The sequence below is a fragment of the Anoplopoma fimbria genome, chromosome 12, assembly GCF_027596085.1.
Source record: "Anoplopoma fimbria isolate UVic2021 breed Golden Eagle Sablefish chromosome 12, Afim_UVic_2022, whole genome shotgun sequence".
In the NCBI taxonomy this organism is placed as follows: Eukaryota; Metazoa; Chordata; class Actinopteri; order Perciformes; family Anoplopomatidae; genus Anoplopoma; species Anoplopoma fimbria.
Window position 1 is genome coordinate 8,497,204 of NC_072460.1, and position 20,673 is coordinate 8,517,876.

At 39.6% G+C, this 20,673-nt stretch overlaps 1 protein-coding gene across 1 annotated transcript; it reads right to left on the reverse strand.

The window, feature by feature from the left end:
- Positions 1–2,834: 2,834 nt before the first annotated feature.
- LOC129099952 (sodium-coupled neutral amino acid transporter 3-like) lies at positions 2,835–20,519 on the reverse strand. The gene is made up of 16 exons (XM_054609416.1): positions 20,260–20,519; positions 13,942–14,091; positions 13,774–13,840; positions 12,944–13,059; positions 12,067–12,140; positions 11,805–11,897; positions 11,548–11,629; positions 10,030–10,112; positions 8,986–9,044; positions 8,017–8,133; positions 7,721–7,800; positions 7,054–7,154; positions 6,824–6,948; positions 4,890–5,034; positions 3,705–3,808; positions 2,835–3,591 (listed from the first exon to the last, which is right to left on the reverse strand). Exons 2-16 carry the CDS (start codon positions 14,004–14,006, stop codon positions 3,487–3,489), a joined length of 1,416 nt encoding a protein of 471 aa, XP_054465391.1. The 5' UTR covers positions 14,007–14,091; positions 20,260–20,519; the 3' UTR covers positions 2,835–3,486.
- Positions 20,520–20,673: the final 154 nt, after the last annotated feature.

Sequence of the window (20,673 nt, forward strand, 5' to 3'; positions counted from 1 at the left end):
GCAATGGACTAGCTACTTTGTGACATCAGTGGACAAAAAGCTTTTATCATTTGTCTCTTTCAGTAGCTGAAGGCCTGCCATGCAAGGTGCTGGCCCGGTCATTAGGAGCAATTTGGGGTTTAGTGTCTCACTCAAGGACAATAATTCAACATGGACAGAGAGAGCAAACGGGGACAGGACAACTTAAACCACTGAAACCACTTAATGTTCACTCACTTCAATTGTCAAAAGCCTTTTTTTAGTAGTATACACTGCTGGTTTTCTGGTATGTGCCATTTATAAACTGTCTGGAGTTCAACTGGCTACCACTCTCCATAACATATATTGGTACTGTAACAAACTTTGTCTCAGATGTGAGTATTTAGAGAGCCTGCACACAGAATGTTTGTACTGTGCATACAAAGATAGAAGGAAACCCAATAATAACTGAGCATAATCAGCCATATACTCTCCTTCAGTGCCACCCGCATGGGCCAAAAACAGGTATGAGCACTTGACAATCTAGGCCACACCACACAGAAATAACACCCCGTTAGGGCAATGCAACTGAATACTGCACTGCAACACACACCAGAATTACATACACAAAACACAAGAATGCACTGCAAGTGAAATCACTCCACCGCAAACACACTATCAGGGCACCAATGCAATGGCACCTGAGGCTCCATGCAGATCCCTCAGCTGCTATCCTCCTGGCACTACGGCTCTAAGTGACTCATTTAAAAAAAGGAAACATTTAGCATTAACTACAGGTGACATAGACAAACGCCTCCAAATGAATAAACCTATTTTAAACCATTTAACTTTCTCCGTGTTCGAGACCATCCCCAAGGGTCTGAGCTTTGGCGCTGGTGAGTCTTCCATCAGAGTTGGGTGTGGGGAGGCGACTGTTGGTCCAGTGCAGTAAGGCAGCAGGAGAGCCTCTCTGAACGGGCAAAGGCACTCCTAAATCCCTGCTACCACTTCCACAGCCCTACCTCACACAGCAAGATTGCCCTAAAACTAAGGTTATGGATATGACCCCGGTTCTCTGATTAGCATGTGTGAGTGTCTTACAATGGGGAATGCCTTCTGCATGACCATGTCAGAAGCTCAAATTACACTACGCCAGTACTAATTGGCTGGCACTGGTGATGCTTATGGCAGGAGGGGATGTGACCCTCCTTCTTTATGTTAGGCTGACATAGCGTAAGCTCTCATTCAAAACAAGCTCACCTCTTCCTCGCTTTCCATAGCAAGAAGGGTGGTCTGGTGAGACACTCACTCATGCTAATCAGAGAACCAGGGTTGTATCCATAACCTTAAGTTCTCTTCACAGCATTTGTTTCATGTCTCACTATAGGAAAAATACTGACTCCCAGTTGCTAGACCTGCCAGTAGAGATGGCAACAGTGCCAGAGTTTTTGCCATGACATCCAACTTATAAAATCTAGCAAATGAGAGGAGTGAGGCCCAACATGCTGCCGCACAGACCTCTTAAATAGAAGGTAGCTAAACCCCTGGTAGAGTGCTTATGCAGGCCAGTGGGAGGCTGGAGACCCTTGCCTCAATAAGGTCCTGTTAAAATTAAAGAATCACTGCCAACAAACATTGCAAAGGAAAAGCTTGTGACCAGTTCTTCAGTTGTCAAAGACATGCCACTTTGTCCATTTAACATCCTATTTGACGAGGCCCAAGCGTATAAAGTTAACCTGGTGGGCCAACCAGAAGTTCCTCTGTATCCTCATACAACGGTTCATATGATATCTCACGTAGATGTTACTCCTCATTTTTGTGCGTTTTACATAGAAAGTCAAGCAACATGTATCAATATCCGCTCATTACATGCATACAGTCTTTTTAAAATAAACCTCTGTCTCCACAGGAAACAACTCACTTAGGTTTAGCAACAAAACTACTTGGTTAGGTTTAAGAAAAGATTTTGAAAAACTTGATTAGGTTTAGGAAACAAAAATGTTTAGTTAGGTTTATGAAAAGATTGTGGTTTGGGTTAAAATAACTACGGAAGTGGCGATAGTTATCTATAGAAGTTATGTGACATATAAATCAACTTTGACTTCTCGGGTCACACAGTGCACAAACAGTAGTCTTCTGGTTGAAAGACATGGTTTTGTTTTTTGCAAAATCCACCCTGTAATTCAAAACGCATACTTGTGTGCCTCTCAGTGACTGCAAGTTCACACTGCCACAAACTATCAGTCTGTTTGACAGTGTGTGTAACTAGGGAGACCTCAACCTGTTGATGTAAACCCCAGCAGTGGAATTGTCTGTCTTCACCAAAACATGACGACCCTTCAGCCAAGGGAGGAAATGTTTCAGAGCCAGGTGAAAAGCCTGCAGATCCAGACAATTTATGTGGGCAGAACGTGTGTGAGGATCACATCTCCCATTCACGTTTCTCCCCTCGTGGTTGGCAACCCAGTCCCAAAAAGAGCCTTCTGGGATGATCACATTCCTGGCCAGGGTGGTTCCCTAAGGAACACCCTGAGTCAGAAAATCTGTGCTCTTCAACTGGCGCCAGCTAAATAGGGCTGAGTAGTGGCTTAACATCAATCAGTTCATACCATTAAAATGAGAGGAACATACCATTGGACAATCTGACCTTGGAGCTAGCAGCCGCCGCTAAAGTAAGAGATAACGTCCACTCATACCTAAAGCAAGTTGTTAGAAACTTACAAATGGAATGGAAATGTATTTTTCATGCATATTCAAATCCCATACAATGGCTTTTTATTTGTTACATTCATTTGTGATCACCACCACACAGTTCGAAAAATATAATAAAATAAACTTGTATTGTAGCTATATAAGTACGAAACAAACAAATTCAATCTTTTGTGAATTTTTATTAAACAATATCCACATATGCTATCCAGAATGATTAAAAAATTAATCACAAAATGAATTGGTTAATAGTTGCATACACATTATGTCTGAATTTTGCTGATGGAATCCAAAATAATTTTACCAATTTGCCAAATGCTGCTTTGCAGAATCACAGTACACAATACATCAATTGAAATGATCTAGTTTAATTACCTCATACTCTCATAACACCATGATGAAATCTATTTTTTAATAGCATTTTCATCAAGCACATACTAAATAAATGTTCTCTATCAAACTTAGCTTATAATTAAAGAGATGTTTTTAATATTGCTATTATTCTACACTACATTTAGCCTCAGTTAAGACAGATAGCTTTTAATGGTTGAAGGGCTTCTGTGGTTAATATGTTTGTCAGCTCTTCATGTAAAACAGAAGAGCACCACCTGTAATGGATGCTGCATATGTCAACCTGGGTGGGTCATGGGACAAGACTGGGCTCCTCTCATCACTCTGAAGGAATGGATTGTCCTTAAGATTAATAAAAATAGTCCAACAAAAGCCCTGAGCCTTCTAGCAGTGGGTCGAATCTTGTTTCCAGCCAAAGGACTTGAGGCGGGGTGCAGCAGTGGGCTGCTGTAGGGTTTGGGGTACACTTTAGTGGCCACCGAGATTTCGCTTTTCTCCACTCATCCAATCAAGACTGATGAACGTCAGGCTCATGGTCATGAATATGAAACCCAGTGCTGTGAAACACGCAGCCTGAAACCCCAAAGAAAATATGTCAATGTAGATTAACCAGGACCACTTAGTTTTACTTCCATTTACTCTGTTGTTGGGTCACCCATCTCAGTCAGGGAGAGACATACACCTACCTGAATTTTTGGTCTTGAGTTCATGGGCTCCTGTTCAGTGGGGATGATGCGAATGTAGAACAGTCCAGGAAGGATGAAGATCAGACTGGGAGCAGTGGTTGCCCCTAGACACAAAGGAGGCACAATAAATAATTCCATTGTAAAACAGAATTGATCTCAGAGAGAGTTGTTGACTGACTAAGACAAAAAAAATCAGTGCTTTGCTGAAACTTAAGTGCTTTGGCCAACTATGGAATGAATTTATCTTTGACAGAACATTTGGCTTTTAACTTACAGGGACACTATATAACTTTTGAAAGAATAAATAACACAATTCTGTGCTTACAACGGAAGAATTAAACTCAACAGCAATAAAACACACCCTTGCCAAGTCAATACCCTCAGGGCCTTTGCTGCTACAGTCTTTACTTGGTCAGGTATGACCAGTAGCTAATGGAGGCTAATGTTAGCTACTGTTTGCAGACCTCAGATAGTTTTTGCTGTGTGACTGATATTACTGAATCATTTATCTAACTGTTTTGCCATTCAGCAAAAGTTATGTAGCCTCACTTCGAAGATAACTCCGAACCAAAAAAAGAGCAGCAGATGAGGGTAATTTATAAGCCAACAGTAGTATTTTAAAGTCAACAGTTTTTCACACCAGACAAGAACCAAGAACTGAAGTCAGACCTGTAACGACACAGTTACAGTATTTGAGCCCACTGTAGCTCTTGCTGGCATAAATCCTTTCATTCTTGATATTCTTGATATGTCCTTAAAATGGCAGTTGACTGATTTTAGATTTAGCTCTGCATTCATAGAATAGTCATTTGGTGATATTCTTATGTAAATCAGTGTGTCATCTGCATATTATGGTAAATAGTTGTGTTTTGTAATCTGAGGTTATTGGGAGCATGTAGATTTTGAACAATGGCTGAATTTTTACCAAATATCTGGAAAAACCTTCCAAAAAACTTGAGGTCTAATCCAACCCTCTATACTGCACATAACGCTGATGTATAATTGTTCTCAATTGATATACAACTCCAAAATGGCCAATATTAAAAAAATACTAATAGGGAAAAAATGTTAAAAAGTAATTTCATTTATTTTAAATGTGATGTAATCTCACTAGAGCTATGACTCTTTTTACGAATGCCCCTTTTTGTTCAGACTCTGGTAATGTTTCTAAGTCTAATATCCCACCAGTAATGCCAAAGATGTCTCGAATGTTTGGAACGAGGATGACCAGCAGGTTGACGATAAAGAGCAGACATATGGCGATGGCAATGTGACGGAGCCAGTGGAAGGGCCTCTCTGGAAACAGCAGTTGCAGGAGGGCACGGCGGATCTGACAGAAACACAGACGTAAGGGCGCGTTCTGCTGCTCAGCTATCAAGTCAGTGTGTCAAACAACACTGAAATGAAGAAGAACTTTGTGTCAGAAATCAGAGCAGAGCAGCAAGGGAATACTTATATGAAGCACACACACTCACTACCGCATTTTATCAGTAAACAGAATGATCTTAACAACTTTGTTGAACAAAACCTGGAACTACATAACCAACAAGTGAATTTATTTCAGCTGTTGAACTTATCTAAAGAGTTGTACAAAGCTCAAGCTCTGACTTCACCCAACCATTAGGCAACAGAATTTGAAGATCTCAGATTGGATGTTTCTCTCGCACTGCACTCTGAGACTCGTATATAACTTCTAAAGCGATCATGGGAACAGTCCTTTGTCTTTTATATGTGTCTGTGTCTGGCAGTGAGGCATGTTTTTTACAGCAATGTCTCGTTTGTACTTTAAATTAAAATATGGATGTGTGATAAATTAGAAATTGTATTGATAATACAACCAGTAGAATCCCAAGTCCTTTTGGTGCATTTGAAAATGTTCCAACATGTACAGTAGTGCATAGCTTTCATCAAATAAATAAATACATAAAAAGGGAGGCCTTATGTTGTAATTATAGCTTCCATATCTCATAATTATGACTTATCTCATTATGACAAAAAAAGATCTCATAATAATTGAAATCTTGTATTTTAGCTATTGTAGCTGTAAACTTTTTATATTTATTTAATGCATTTTAACTTGTCTAAAAGCCCAGGTGAAATGAATAACATTAATGATGGTTCAGTTCCATTGAGTGTCCAAGTAAACTTTCCCAGTGACCAAGCATGCACAAAAGCAGGGCCAAAAATCAACATGTCAAAATCATAGACTGTATATAAAAAGGGGATGTAGTCATCTAGACATCACTCATTGGTTTGTAGATTACGTTTTTTGAAGCCTCAATTTTGACGTTTTGGCTGTTTTGGCCGTTTTGGCTGTTTTGCAACCAATGAACAGAAGTGACCATATTTGGACTGAGGAGGAGTGAACGCCGTTTACGGCTCTGGTAGGGTAGCAATCTGTGAATCCCAGTATGCCCGCCCTAACGCATACCCTGCTTTATGGTCTATTTTACTCTAAATTAACCATAATTTACGAAATGAACATCATGCTGTATTGAAGAAGACTTGAAACTAGAGTTTGAGACCATAAACTCATGTTTACAACGTTTACATGAGGTAATAAATCAAGTGAGAGGTAGGGTTATTTTCTCATAGACTTAACTAGACTTCTCTTTGCAACCAGAAGGTCCCCCTAAAGACCAGTCGAGAGAATGCAAGTTTGAATGAAATGCTCTTCCATAGAAATTCTCCAAATAAGCATGGAGTTAATAAGTTCATGAGAGCAGTATTTAAACTTCCTGAACGGATGTTTTGTATTGAAGGCCTTCAGCCAGCTTAATGGGTACCCTTCCTTCCTCTCCTGGTAGTTTAATGTGAAACATCTACAGAAGGTAGATAGAAGTAGATACATCCATGTTGTTGTACTGCCTGAATTAGTGCTTTGGAAATTTACATTATACTGAATTAAACATGTGAACTACTTATGTCCACCTCCTTTAAATGTTCTTAGCTGGCCTTCCTTAGAGACTGACCTTTACATATTTGAGAAGTGAGTATTTACAGAACCCCGTCAACTTTACTTTTATATGTAATTAAGAACCAAATGGCACATTTTTTTCAGGTCAGTGTCAGAGAGTAGGTCAGCTGGAAGTGTGCGTGAAGGCCAGACATGTTCTTACAGGAAACAGGACCACAGGTACAGTCAGAGTGACGGCCACCAGGACGGCCAGACGAACACACAGGATCAGAGTGTCCAGAGGGTCCACCTTACTGTAGGTATGGAGGAGCTCTGCTTCAGTGTTCTCTGCAAACACACATACACACACGCATTCATATAGAACATGTGACACCTCACTATCATTAGACTGAGTTATATCATGCAGCAGACTTTAAGAGACGTTTCTCTCACCGAAGAATGTCAGGTAGCCAAATGTGGCAGTGAAGGAGTACATGATGAACATGCCCAGGATGGAAACGTTGCCAATATTCTGCATTCTTCTCTTTGTTGGGCTTTAGGGGAACAAGATGGCATATGTTTGTAGGCATAAAGTACAAGAATTCAAGAGAGAGAAGCTTGGCTATTGCTACAGTTTATTTTCAGAAAAGATTGTATAGACTTTAAAGATACAGTTGGACAGGTTTGAAACAAACACCCAGGCTTGACATTTTCTCACTGCTCTCACTGGTTTAGATAATCTGGATAAACTTCCAGCTTGTCTGATCTCCTGACTGCTTGTCTTTCTGGACCCATCTGATTTATTTTTAACAATGTTGCTGTTTTCCCAGATTTCAATATAACTGATGGTCTTAACATAAAAAAATATGACCCAAGTTGTAGTAAAACAGAATCATCCTTGTTCAACACTGTGAACTATGTTGATTTTCAATAACGGCAAGTTGAGGGAATATTTTGGGGTTTTGAGTGCGACTTTAAAAGCAAGAAAGGGTATGCACCAAAGGGTATTCCCTTTTTTCTTTGTGTTACAGTCTAGAATGTTTTCTCACTTTTGCTGTTGAAGTGCATGCTGTGTATTGTATGTGAAGAATGTAAGAATCTAATAGCGTGTGTGTCCTACTTGCTCAGTTCAGTGTAGATGGGAAGCACTTCAGGATGACATACAAAAGCAAATGCCAGGATGGGGATGGTATACGCCGTCTGCAAATCAAGTCAGAGTAAATTCACTAGGTAGCTTTCCAGGAAGTGCATGAGCCCTGTCCAGCTGTGTATGCGTAATATGATGCACCCACAAATAGTTCCCGGTCATACACGTGTTCAGAGTATACCGCAGTCCTCTAAATAGAGCTTGTCGTAAACAAACACTTCACATGCAAATTATAATTTGTGTGTACTTTCAGAAAATTCATCTCTGACCTCTGGGTTGATGGTGAAGTATTTGGGAGCGCATGTGTCCTCTGAGACGACTGTGGTCACAGAGTAGTTGCCAAACACTTCCAGAGGGCAAGCAATGTTGAATTTCTTGTAGATGACCTGATGGAACAGAGAAAGAAAGCTTGATGAGGGAGAATGAATGTTACAAATGCTTTGTTACCAAAGGCAGGAGAGCTTTTGGTCATGAGGCGATTGAGGCTTGTTAAACCACTTCCCTCAAAACATTAATATTTTGGTACTATTTGGAACTATTTGGAGACAATTTTTCTACATTGTCTCTGTATCTATATCACCTAGCAGCTACTGTATTCCTTCCTAAAACAGCACTATGCGGCTGTTGATGGCAACTCATCCCTGTCCAACAAGCTAGAGCCACAAGGGTTCAACCTGGAGGCCCTGAGGGGAATAAGTGGAGACCACACTAGTTGTCATCAGGATTGTCAATTTTCTTCTACAAGAAAAATGTATTTCAACAAAATACTTGATAGATGCCATGATTGATTGAGAATTTTCCAGATAAGAACCTTCTATCCATTTCGTTAAGATTCAGTTAAAAAATAATTTGAGTAGATTTTAATTAAAATTTTAAAACACAGAATTTTTTTATAATTACTTACTGTAAGAAAATGTAAGAAAATAATTATGTTTTAACATTTTTTTCCCAACATATTCTTTTATTTACTTTTCTTAAATCAAAACTCTGCAATTCCAGTTACATTTCATAAGCTTTGGACATTTAAATACCAGTTAAACAATAAAATAATACAAGTAAATGGTCACCTATGACCTTATAACTCTCACTATGACGTATAACTATAACACAATATATATTGTCTTAGAGATTTTATGGTGTCAACGTAACAGTTGGTAGTCAGAAACAAGCACACAGCATATGCCATGGTCCCTCATTTCTCATAAAGTAGTGCATGAAGACGAGACCCACAGACTCACCGCAGAAAGGAAGAAGACCATGCAGGATAGAGAGAAGCCACTGGTATAACCAAGATACCCTGCAGGATGCAAGAATACAACCCTCAGACACACCTCTGGACATACACACACACTGTAGGCACTCTGTCACAAAAAACTGATTTGATGTATGTGCTGTGTGAATTTCCTTTGGCTTCTCTGATACATATAGGAGGGCAGAATCGATCTTTTGTCTCCTACATGACTTTAAAAAAAAGAAGTAACCTTTATTTAGACAAGTAACCTTATTGACACAGGGGGTTAGGGATAGGATGATGTAAGATTTTATTGTTATACAATAACGCTCACAATAAGATGATTGTGGTGAATTTCTAGTATCAGAACAAAAGTGAATATGGTCACGAGTGACTGGAAAAAGCTTTCTAACTGGGTTAATGATACACATATTATAATAATGTGTAATTAATCCAGTGTAACTGACTATCCACATCCCTACATTCCTATTTTAGTATAATTAATCTGCCAAAAAAGAGACAAAATGCACAATAAACAAAGTTAAAGATGACTTTGACTGATTATTGACAGATTATTTTATTTCAAATTGTTCTATAGATTTTGCAAAAAAATTGTTATCATGAATTCTTTTGGCCACCATAATTGTGTGGTTATTATCTGATATCGTGAGAGCCTTAACGGTGGAGTAGAAGTAAAAAATAGAGTGTGATTTGAAAATACAGAAATTATCGTCTAAAAAAGAAAAATATTTTGATGATAATCGGGTCAATAATGTGAATCAAAATGATTAGGATAATTGATTTCCATATTGTCCCATGTCCCTATGTGGTCTAATTCTCAAGGGAGACGTGGTTACGAAACAACAGCAACACAACACAAAGTGACAGACAGACAGGGCATTCATACAAAGACAGCTGTGAAGGTTGTATTAAGTTCAGTTTACATAAGGGAACCGGGGGGTTAAGTTCTCTTGAAATTATCAATGGCCTTGTCAAAAGCATAACTCTGAGGAGTGATTGAGTATGATCAAACTGAGGGAAAGTGGCCTACCCAGGTGTTTCATCAGGGCCAGTGGGAGGATGACGCAGATAGAGACGATGATGATCAGGTAGTTTCCATTCATGAACCAGTCACTATAGTTGCAGGACACAAGACATCACACACACATACAGTTAAACATACATGTGAAGAGGACTCTCTAACTGCCTGTAGATCAAAAAAGAGGTCAATTATTTTGTAAAATGACAATTCTTTAATTTGTCTTTGGGTCATGAAGTTAAATACAGGGTTGTGTATTTGTGATACATTTGCTTTTTACCAACTCAAACACTTCAAAGTGGTAAGCATTCCTATCTTCAATAGAACTAAAGATGGTGACACAAGAGAAAGGTAGAGTATTGTTAGTGCTGAGATATCGACAAGGAACGCAATCTATGATGCCAACTCACAAGTTGAGTTACAAGCAAGTATATCAGCACGTAGAAAATGGTCCTATTAGCTTTCTGTTCACAAACTGTCAACAATTAGAGTGATGCTGCAGTCTGAGTCTGGTAGTGTAATATTGTAGGAAGCATGGTAAAGGCTCTTGTCGATGCCCGAGCACAGTGCATCCGTTTTTCTATTGGCAGACCATAAATATTCCCAGGGCAAAGTTGAACACAAGTGAACTGTGACCTGAGCTCCATTGTCTGGCTCCACTAGCTGACATTATCCTTCATCACCATGAACACACAATGTAGTTTATGTTGACTCGGTCCTTCATACACCGTCCTGCTGCAGGAAGTGAAGGGAAGCCTGTGAGCTAGTATAGACACAGACAAACTCCTTTTACTGCGGCATGTATTCAATGCACCCTTTTGATCATGAAAGCTATGTATGCTGTCAACTGCTGCTGCTGTCCGTAGTATTTCCTGAGCCACAACTATACTTCTTGCTTGTTGTATTACCTCAGTAAACAGCATGATGTTCATTTAGTAAATGATTGTCCATTTAGAGTCATATAGACCATAAAGCAGGGAATGCTTGTTTTCACTTCATGAACGTTATTTGTAAAATTTTGCCTAAAAATGTCTTATTCAGCGTTTGATGGTACTTCACCCTCTCGTGTCATTTCTGGTTGCGAGAAATCAAGATGGAGACGGCCAAAATGCTGTACTCTATGCTTCAAAACCAAAGTCCACATCCAGTGGGTGAAGTCACGGTGACTATGACCACTTCTTATATACAGTCTATGATTACATGTGAGTCGGCTGACTGAACTCAAATGTGGAGCGATCCATTGCTAGAGATAGTCCCCAACATATGCATAATGTCCTCTTGTTTGAGTAATGTTTGCGAAAAACGACAATAATCAGCTGAAATAACTGGGCCTTTTATTTATTTATTTTTTAAATTAAACTATATATATTTGTGAGATGTGAGAGAGAGAGTAGGCTAGTCGAAACCTACAGAGAGACGGACTAACATGTTTTTTTTCCTCTTCTTTATCTCTGGAATGCCCACACGCATATGAAATACATATTGAATGTCATACATTTTGTTGATTTCAAAGCTGTTAGCAGTACTCACCCGGAGCTGGATGTCTGGCCAAGAAAGGCTTGGATGACCAGCGGTAACTCAGATTTGACTATGAACAGGTAGCTGGACATGGCTGCAGAGGATGAAAACATAGAGTGTTTATTAGTGAACATGGCCACATGTATTTACATGTTCCATTAAAACAGTGATGTTCTGACACATCTGGTTCCTTTGGCAAGATGTATGATCCCCACCTACTCATATGACATCAACATTTTGGTGTCCTAACCTATATACAGGTGTCTTACCTCCAATGTTATGTAGCGTGATGATGATAGCTGCTATGATCTTCCCTGGATGACCAAAAGCTCTCAGGCCAAGCTGCTCATAGGCGCGAATCCCTGAAGAGAGAAATGACAAGGAAATATGTTACAGAATGACTGCAGACATTATGACATATGCACAGGACTACTAGCTGAAATGGCCTTTGATATAGTAGAGAGGAAGTGAAGTAACAAAGAGAATGGCCTTTTGAAAATTACAATATTTTCCACATTTATGAAGCCTCACCCACAACTCCAGCACTGCGTAGCAGCAGATGGACGGAATAACAGGACAGACATGCGATACATGTCAGCAGGATCCTGTAAAACACAAACAGGTACGGGAGGTAATCTCATTAATGTCACTTCCTACATGTTGATTGATTTCAGTATTTTGTGTACAGCACAGCTTTGTTTCTTTTACTTGAGAGATGTCTTTTTTAGGGAGCCAAATAAAAAAGGCAGTCCAGTAGTCCAGCCAACTTAACAAAAATACATTTCATTCATTAGTTTACTTTTGCTGCACCCAACTTTAAAGGCTGCATAATTTAGGGTCAAAGACTGAATAGGCCGTGAACAATCAACATGGTGCCATTTGTATGTGATCTGTCAATGGCTAAACTCGTATACTGCGGCACCAAATTGTATAATATTATTGCTGCTTGTTTGTGACTGCATGCTCAAGGACCTCTTTGATTGCAGTGAATCAAACTTTCTCACACATATATAATCAGGCAGACATTCTGTGGTACTCCCTGCTACAGTAGAAGTTTTAGGACCATACTTTGTCATGATGACTCACACACAGACTCAAAAGGTGAAAACACTACCAGAAGCTGGTAATGAAGAGTCCCGCGTTTGACATTACAGATTTGAGGTAAATCCCCTCATTGTTGTCTTATACAATGTGCTAACATTTTATTGTCCAACCCAGTAACTTTAAATACGCCATAACTACACATTGCATAAGCAATGACTAAGTGTTATTCAACATTGACCTTGTCTCCTCTCGTGTGTCTGTTTGTCTACTGACGGCCATGATTAGGACAGAACACGTGTGTGGGTGTGTACATCAAGTTCAGTTGTACTCTCTGTGCCGAAGTGGTTATATTTCTGTTACTCACAGGAAAAGGACGATGCCGGTGTTGGACATGGCGTATGACAGACCCAGAATGCCGCTGCCCATGATTGCATTGCTCAGGTTGAAGACGGACATCCCAAAGGAGGTTTTACCCTCAAACTGGAAAAGACGCAAGACTGGAATATTAACTTCTAAGACACAATAACGATAATGTATTAAGGTTAGGACGCACATTGTGACATGACATCACTATTCATGTATAGTGTGTAGTGTCAATTCATGAATCATGCTACCATGTCCTCTACATCATATGGAACTCTTTTATATTAGCTTTATATTTCGGAGGGAGATCCGTGCTGTCTGTATTACATAAACAACAGCTTTCATTTTAATCTTGGATGTCAAACTTCCCCCAAACACCTTCATGCCAGTTGCTGTTAGGGACTGTATGGACATTTTGTGGGGGTGTGGAGGGGGGCTGAGTATTTTATTTAATTTTGTAAAAAGACCTAGGGTGCCCTGGGGGCTTATGGGTTAAGGCACTGATCATGTCCTGAGTTGGTGTCCAACTGGTTAACTTTGTGGCATGTCAAGTGTGCACTATCCAAGAAAGGCATGAAACACCCCAAAAATGATCTTTAAACAAAGACCTTCCCGGCATTATTGGGCCTCCATCTTGGAGGACATTTCATCCAAACAAATAGTTAGGTAATCACCATCTGTAGACTAAGATCCAACGCTCCTACATAACAGTTTTAATAGAGTCCCTCAGAACATGTTAAGAACAAAAGTTTTGCAAGTAAAACATAAATGTGAATTCTGCTGTGTAAATAATTAACTCATGGATGGCCTCTGCCTCTGTCTTATACTCACATCTGTGAACTGAGGTCTCTTTGATCCATCACTCTGCTGCAGGAACTTTTCTTCCTCTGGTGCGATTCTGTAATATCCATCACAAACCAAAAAACAAACATTGCACAGCTTTAAATAATATGAACATAGTTGATTTAGCAATAATTCACTGCGGCTCAGTAAACATACCCTCCTTCCGCAGGCACAGCAGAGTCATGGTGGTGATTTCCATTCGATGGCTTCTGCAGCTCCATACTTATGACGGGGACATAGGTGGACTGATCCCGTGAGATAGATGAAATTTTGTCAAAAGAATGAAAAGGGATTGAAAAGTGAAATCTGCAAAAGAAGAAACAATACAATATTTACAAATGTAATCGTTTCATAATGACTGTAGCTGTGTAACAAAGAACTCATCAAAATGTAAACAGCTGACAGCTGTTCATCTGGAACTACAATATTTTATGTGCGTGTGTGTATAGCCACGACACTTAAAAACATGGTCATACTGTCATGACCATGACCATGTCTCTGTTTATTCCTTGTGTCTCCTGTGCTCCCTTGTTTGGTTATCTCTGTGTGTGTGTCTGTGAGGTGGGTGTGTCACCCCTCCCACTCTCTCACCACACTCTTCCCTCACTCACCTAATCACCTCATCATACTCACCTGCTCCAAGCCACACCTGCCTTCTATCTACTCATCAACTCTGCAGTATTTAAACACCAGTCTCACACACACTCACTGCCAGATCGTTCTCCGTATTATGCCAGACCTTCCAGCGTTATTCCCCGGACTGATTTCCCGTTGCCGACCCTGCCTGCCTGTCTGGACTTACCTGCCTTGCCTGTGCCCCGGTCAACGACTCAGCCTTCTGTCCCCGACCCCGAGTTTAGCCTCCGCTTCCTCTGATTCCCGTCTGCCTGATCCCCTGCCTGTTTCCCTCTGTGAGTCTTATCCTGCCTGTCTGTATGCTGAGTTCTCCGCTTTAAATAAAGCTACAGAACTGTATCCATCTCCTGGTCGTTCTGCTTTTTGGGTCCACATCCTGTTCCGTAACACGTACATTACTGGGTGGGGACTTTTACTGTGTATTTTTAGCCATGCTGACTTTGGTCCGCAGTGTAAAAATAATACGCATGTTTAAATTAGTTAATGTCAAAGCCAGACATTATATTTGGACCACCAATGAGTTTGGTGCAGACAATAACCAACAAACTTGAATTATTGAGCTAAAACGAATGCTGAAGGTTTCATTTCAAGTCAGGTCAACTTTATTTATACAACCCAACATCATAAATGGTCTTTACAATCTGTAGAATAAATAACACCGTCTAACATAGTGCAAAATAAGCCCTTTAACAACAATCCATTGACAGAAAAAAGGCTATATTGGTCAGTGTAAACACACTGATGAAGGAGAAACATTTAACAACTATGCAAAGGTATAAATCTCATTAAAAGCAAAACCAAACAGTGGCTTTTGTAAGCAGTAGGACAATAGTTCATTGGTCCATGCAAAGGGTGCAGGACTAAATGGAACGATGAATGTAACAGGTGTCTTTATATACATGAGACAGTTGGATATGGTGTACACATTTTTAGATTTATATTTGACAGTGCTGATATTTACATGTATACTCTACGTGTAGTGTATAAACATGCATTATATGTATACAAATACAAAATATGTAGATATAACATAATTTGCTTAATTATTAATGAATTAGTTAGTTGTAGTATTTTAAAACAGCTGTCTGTAATTTATTTATCTTCCTCATTTAAAGTTGCATTCATTGATTGTGTGCTACGTTGGGGGGCATCACAACAAGAAGTAATCACAACACTGACATACATAATGTTATCTCATAAAGCTGATGCGTCTAACGTGAGAGCAAACAGTTGCCTTTTATACATAAGGCAATCATGAATCTATATCACCTAATGAATGTTAGTCCAATATTCTCTCTGATTTTGGTCTCTACCACCTCCTGAGGGAAACATCTCTTCATCTCTTTATCTGCTAAATGCTCCACTATGTCCATCAGCTGGTCTCTTACTGAGTCTGTCTGCTGTTTGCTGATGGGAAGGTAGAGTACAGTGATTCATCAGAGCTGCCTGCAGCGTAATGAGACTGAGACTGAACCAAAACAGTACAGTTTTGGGCCGTACCATAATAATGACAGTTTGTAGTGATCCTCTGAATGTTGGTCCCTAAAAGTTACACCTTTAACATACACCCAGTCACTTGATCCATCGCTACTATAAAAGTATGTAGAAAAGTTCCTTGAGCGAGCAGCCCACTGCTCCTAAAATACTCATGATGGGTTAAATATAAAGTGTCTACTCAGTTGACATCTAAAATAAGCCAGTGTTGACTCTTGGTCTCACACTGGACACAGACCACATTTTGGTGGATGAAGTCCTGTGTGTGTTTAACCCATCCATCCACATGTGCAGAATTGTAGCTCTTCAAAATACATCACCTGACTTCTTCCTTTGCTCCCGTCTTAACTACTACGGTCACTAGACGTCGCCACCTAACATAAGCGTGATTATAGGTCGTAAACAGAGGCGAAAGTAAATGAAGTTCTTGCTGGTAATTTACACCAATCTCTATATTGCCCTCCTTCATTCATCCCTGACCAAAGGCATTCATTTTAATGTCTGTATGGTGTGAAATGACAAAATAGAAACACTTGACTCACATGGGATTTATTTAAATGGTGGAAGTGCCAAAGAATAATTTGTGAATGTTGACTTAAAACTTTCAAAATCATAACAATTTGTTTCATTTTAAATTAGAGGAAAATTGCAACTGAATGAATCTACAGTTGAACAGTTAACAGGCGGTATGTTTAGAAAGTAAAGACGTGAATGCACAGCGTTACGCCAGCAGATAACAGAAGTGGCATAGCTCGTTTGACATGCTGTGAGTGTGAAACATTGCAACTTATTTTGTGTTTTTAACATTTTCTTTTAATTTTTATTTAACTTTAAGAAATAACTGCTTGCCAAATACCAACGGTACTCAATAAACTGTAGCAGAAGTTGACATCAGTTTTGGAGCAAAGATGAATTAAAAACTGTCAGGTCTGTGCTGTTCCACAAACACAACGAGACTAAAACAATTTAGAAGCAGTTCATAGAAAAACTAGAATGTCACTCAGACAGCACACATGCTCGTCAGATGGTCCCATTTCCAAGATGGGAAGTTGTTCTTTCGACTTCGGTATGTGTTGATAAGCTTTAAATCGCAACGTGGAAACAACGCTACAAAGAAGAAGTGTTTTATTTTATTGCCAAAGCAACATGTTATTTGTTTTGAGTTGTTTGTGTTGAGATTATTCCGACACTGTGATGATTTTGTATTTCAATCTGTTTATTTTATTCTCTTCCACTAGCAGATTATCATCACCTGCTCATCCTCCCCACTCACCTGTTCCACATCCACTCATTAGCTCCATAGTATATCTACCAACCTACCTTGTTTTTTTAGCCTGCCTGTGAACCTTGGATCTTGCCTCAGCCTGACCCCTTTGTTCTTTGTTTGCCTGCCTGGATGTGGAAATCCTTGAATTTGGTCTTCAGTAAACCTTTCATTTTCAACTGCCTCCTGAGTTGTGCTTTTGGGTTTTCTGTGCCTTTGAACTGTGACAGACACCACATGAATGCAGCACAAAATATCTCCCAATGTTGATGAAGATGAACACAATTAGGGTCCTTCCCTGTTCCCTGTTTTTTTTTATGTATTTGGGTTTTGGCAGGCAGCTGCTGTCCCCTGTTCCTGGATCTTTTAGCGATACAGAGTACCGTAACGTACCGGACCGGACCAAATTGGCCTAATATCCACTTCCTAATAAGCTTGCTGTACGGACATTGTCTCAGGGAGGACGGCCTGTGTGGTGAGATGTAGCTAGCGGCCTACTGTTCATTTGCGTTGAGCCTCCAGGTGCATGATTCTGGTCAATCTAAATCCAGTATGGAATCTAATCTGGAAACTGCATTATTCCAATTTGGTTTCTATTTAGCGGTAGTTTTCACAATTATTTAACAAAAGTCATAAAAACAGAGTAAATATTATAAATTAATCTATAATTGCTCTTTACAATATTTCCTGAAGCCAGTGAAAAGCTACGTGTCTCTACAGATAAGAGAGTGGACTGAAGCCAAGTTTGGACGGCTGCCTTTGTGAATATCTGGTCCCTGTTGGCCTCAGGAACGACAGACACAGTGATAACAGCTGAGAATGACCTCCCTGCTCAAACATCGCTGAGCTGGTTCCGCAGACGTTGACATTTTGTAGTCGTCACATGGACTCTATTTGTAAATACTTTCTCTACGTAGAAACGCACTCTACATTTCCATACACTTCATTGGCAATACTATAGATCTATCTATATATATATATATATATATTCACGCTTCACAGATAGAAATCAAAGACATATGTTTAAAGTTATCATGCAGTAGTCTTACAGTTCAGGTGGCCGCAAAGCAATCAGAACACATATTTACTCTGGAATGACGTGTGGGTGCTCAAAAGCATCACTTTCAAGATTTCAAATTAAAAACTGACACAGTAAATTAGCTGTAATATAACACAATAAATACTTCACACTTTGTGTTCCAGCATGTTAAAAAGACACTATTTAACCTGATTGGGCTTCTTAACTTTTAAATGTGATCACATGACAACATTTCTGAAGCTCAACAAATTTCACAAATTAACCTGCTTTTTATATCAAGTGAATCAGTTTAACCATGTATAACTTCTCATTCTAAAAGCCAGTTGTGAACAGTAACAGTAAAGTTAAGTGTTTTAAGTTTAAAGTGTAAAAGTATAACCAGCTTCCTGTGGCTGCCTGCTCACCTGATACTATCCACCTGATTGTGATGAAGGTACACCCGCCCATCCTGTGCACCAATCAGATTCGAGAGTTTCAGGCCAATTCTTTTTGGCCAGAGAGGCAGTTACAATTGTAAACAGAAACTTCTATTTTAGACTTGGTTGTGTTGCATGTGCTTTCAGTGGGTCAATGGAAAATCTAATGTTCAAGCATTAATTATGCCACAAAATGCAGGCCAAACACTGTAGGATTCCTACTTTACAACATACAGCATTGTCCAGAGGGTTTAACCCATGGAAACCAGTTGGTTTGGCACACAATAGACATTAAAGCTAAAATGACTACACTGAGGTGAATAGATGATAAAGGTTGAGAAAGCACAGAAACTCAAAGAAATAGTTGGACATTTTTGGAGTACCCTTGCTTTCTTTTGGAGAGTCAGATGTTCAGAATGGACTTTATAGCCTGGCTCTGTCCAAAGTTAAAAAATACAACTACCAAAGCCTCTAAAGCTAATTGATTCATTTTGTATCTCTTTTTAAAATCTGCACACAACCAGAAATGTAAATATCATTGTTTATTACATTTCCATTTGAGTTTGGTGAGTTTGTTATCCATCTGAACATCACACACCTGGAGATAAAGTGAATAATTGTGTTTCCTCAAATGCTGAACTAACTCTTTAAGGAACGTGTTTGCTTCTCTCTGTTCAACACACTTTTCTGAAATTAAGATGTATTATAATTCAGAGAACAGTGCTTTTTTGGCACAATGCGAAGGCGTCTGAAACGTCTTTATAAGCCTACACTAAGAAAATGCAAGCCTTGACCGGGACAGTATATACAGTAGTCTGCCACACGGTGAGGTAAGAGGGAACAGAAAGTGTACAATGTGTGCCAGAGTGAGGCCCTGCCCTGTTTTCCAAGCATGAACTGTGTAGATTTGCAGCTTATATAATACTGTCACCTTTTGACATGTGTCCTTTTTAAAAGAACGTGCTTTTGGGGTTCTACAGTTTGACATCTAGCATCAGCTGAGCCTCAAATTACCTCAACACCAGCAAAACACAGTTGTACTGTTTTTTATTTATGTGTAGTAGTTGACATACACATACATGTCATGAATGCATGAAATGATTATTATTTCTTACTTTACAATTATCTAAGAATTATTTGTACATGGAAACTGGCATTTACCAATTTAAATGTAAAGTCTTTAAAAGAAAAATGTCACAAAAATGAAATGACAAAAACCGAAACAGTAATAGACATGCAACTGTCACTCAAAGTAAGTTAATACCACAGTGCCTGTCTGACCTCGTTACCATAGTTGCATTGATAATTATTTGGAAAATAATACTCAACAAAACTGAAATGTTAATAGATTAGGAAATTCAGAATAATTTTAAGCGCATTACTAGAAAGTTAAGTAACTTTGAGTAGGGCTACTATGATCTCACTGGAATTGTTCCACATCTGGAGCACAGCTGCTGAACCTGAGCATACAACTACTTTTAAAAACAAAGCTTCTGAGCACAGCTTTACAGAGCCATGCACTTCTGCATCGGGTCCTCAGTCAGAGAAGACCCCCCTCAAGTAGCCAACCCACGTGGCAGCAGAGCAGCTCCAACTCAGCCAGAAGAATGGAGTGAGGGACTTACCGGTACCTCCAGAAGCAGACCCAGAAAACTCTCTGAAGTGTGGTGAAGTCCAGGGATCAGAGGTGCAGTTTGGGCTGAGATAATAGTCACTCTGGCCTGTTTTTGGAGCCCCGCAGAGAAGCGCAGAGCTCCAGGAGAGGTTGTGAAGAGGGGGAGCAGGCAGTGAGTAGGAGGGCTGCTGAAAATAACGGTTTCAAGTTGCTTGTGATGTCACATACAGAGGCACTCCTCTTCCTCTCCATAAAAAGAAAACAAGTTAACTGTGACTCTCTGCTTTAGGCCTCTGCTCTGGTGATGGATTGCTCTGCAGGGAATTAGCCGTCTCCTATATGGCCGTCTAGCACACACTGGCCTATTGAATTCTTTCCATGTTTCAACTCTCTTCCCACTCCTTACCTCTGAGTTGTGGAACAG

Excerpts from the sequence above, each read along its gene's own strand:
- LOC129099952 (XM_054609416.1), bottom strand. The coding sequence starts at position 14,006 with ATGGAGCTGCAGAAGCCATCGAATGGAAATCACCACCATGACTCTGCT. Across the intron at positions 13,060-13,773 it reads AGAGACCTCAGTTCACAGAT|TTTGAGGGTAAAACCTCCTT; the intron begins GTGAGTATAAGA and ends CGTCTTTTCCAG. Across the intron at positions 12,141-12,943 it reads ACCGGCATCGTCCTTTTCCT|GATCCTGCTGACATGTATCG; the intron begins GTGAGTAACAGA and ends TGTGTTTTACAG.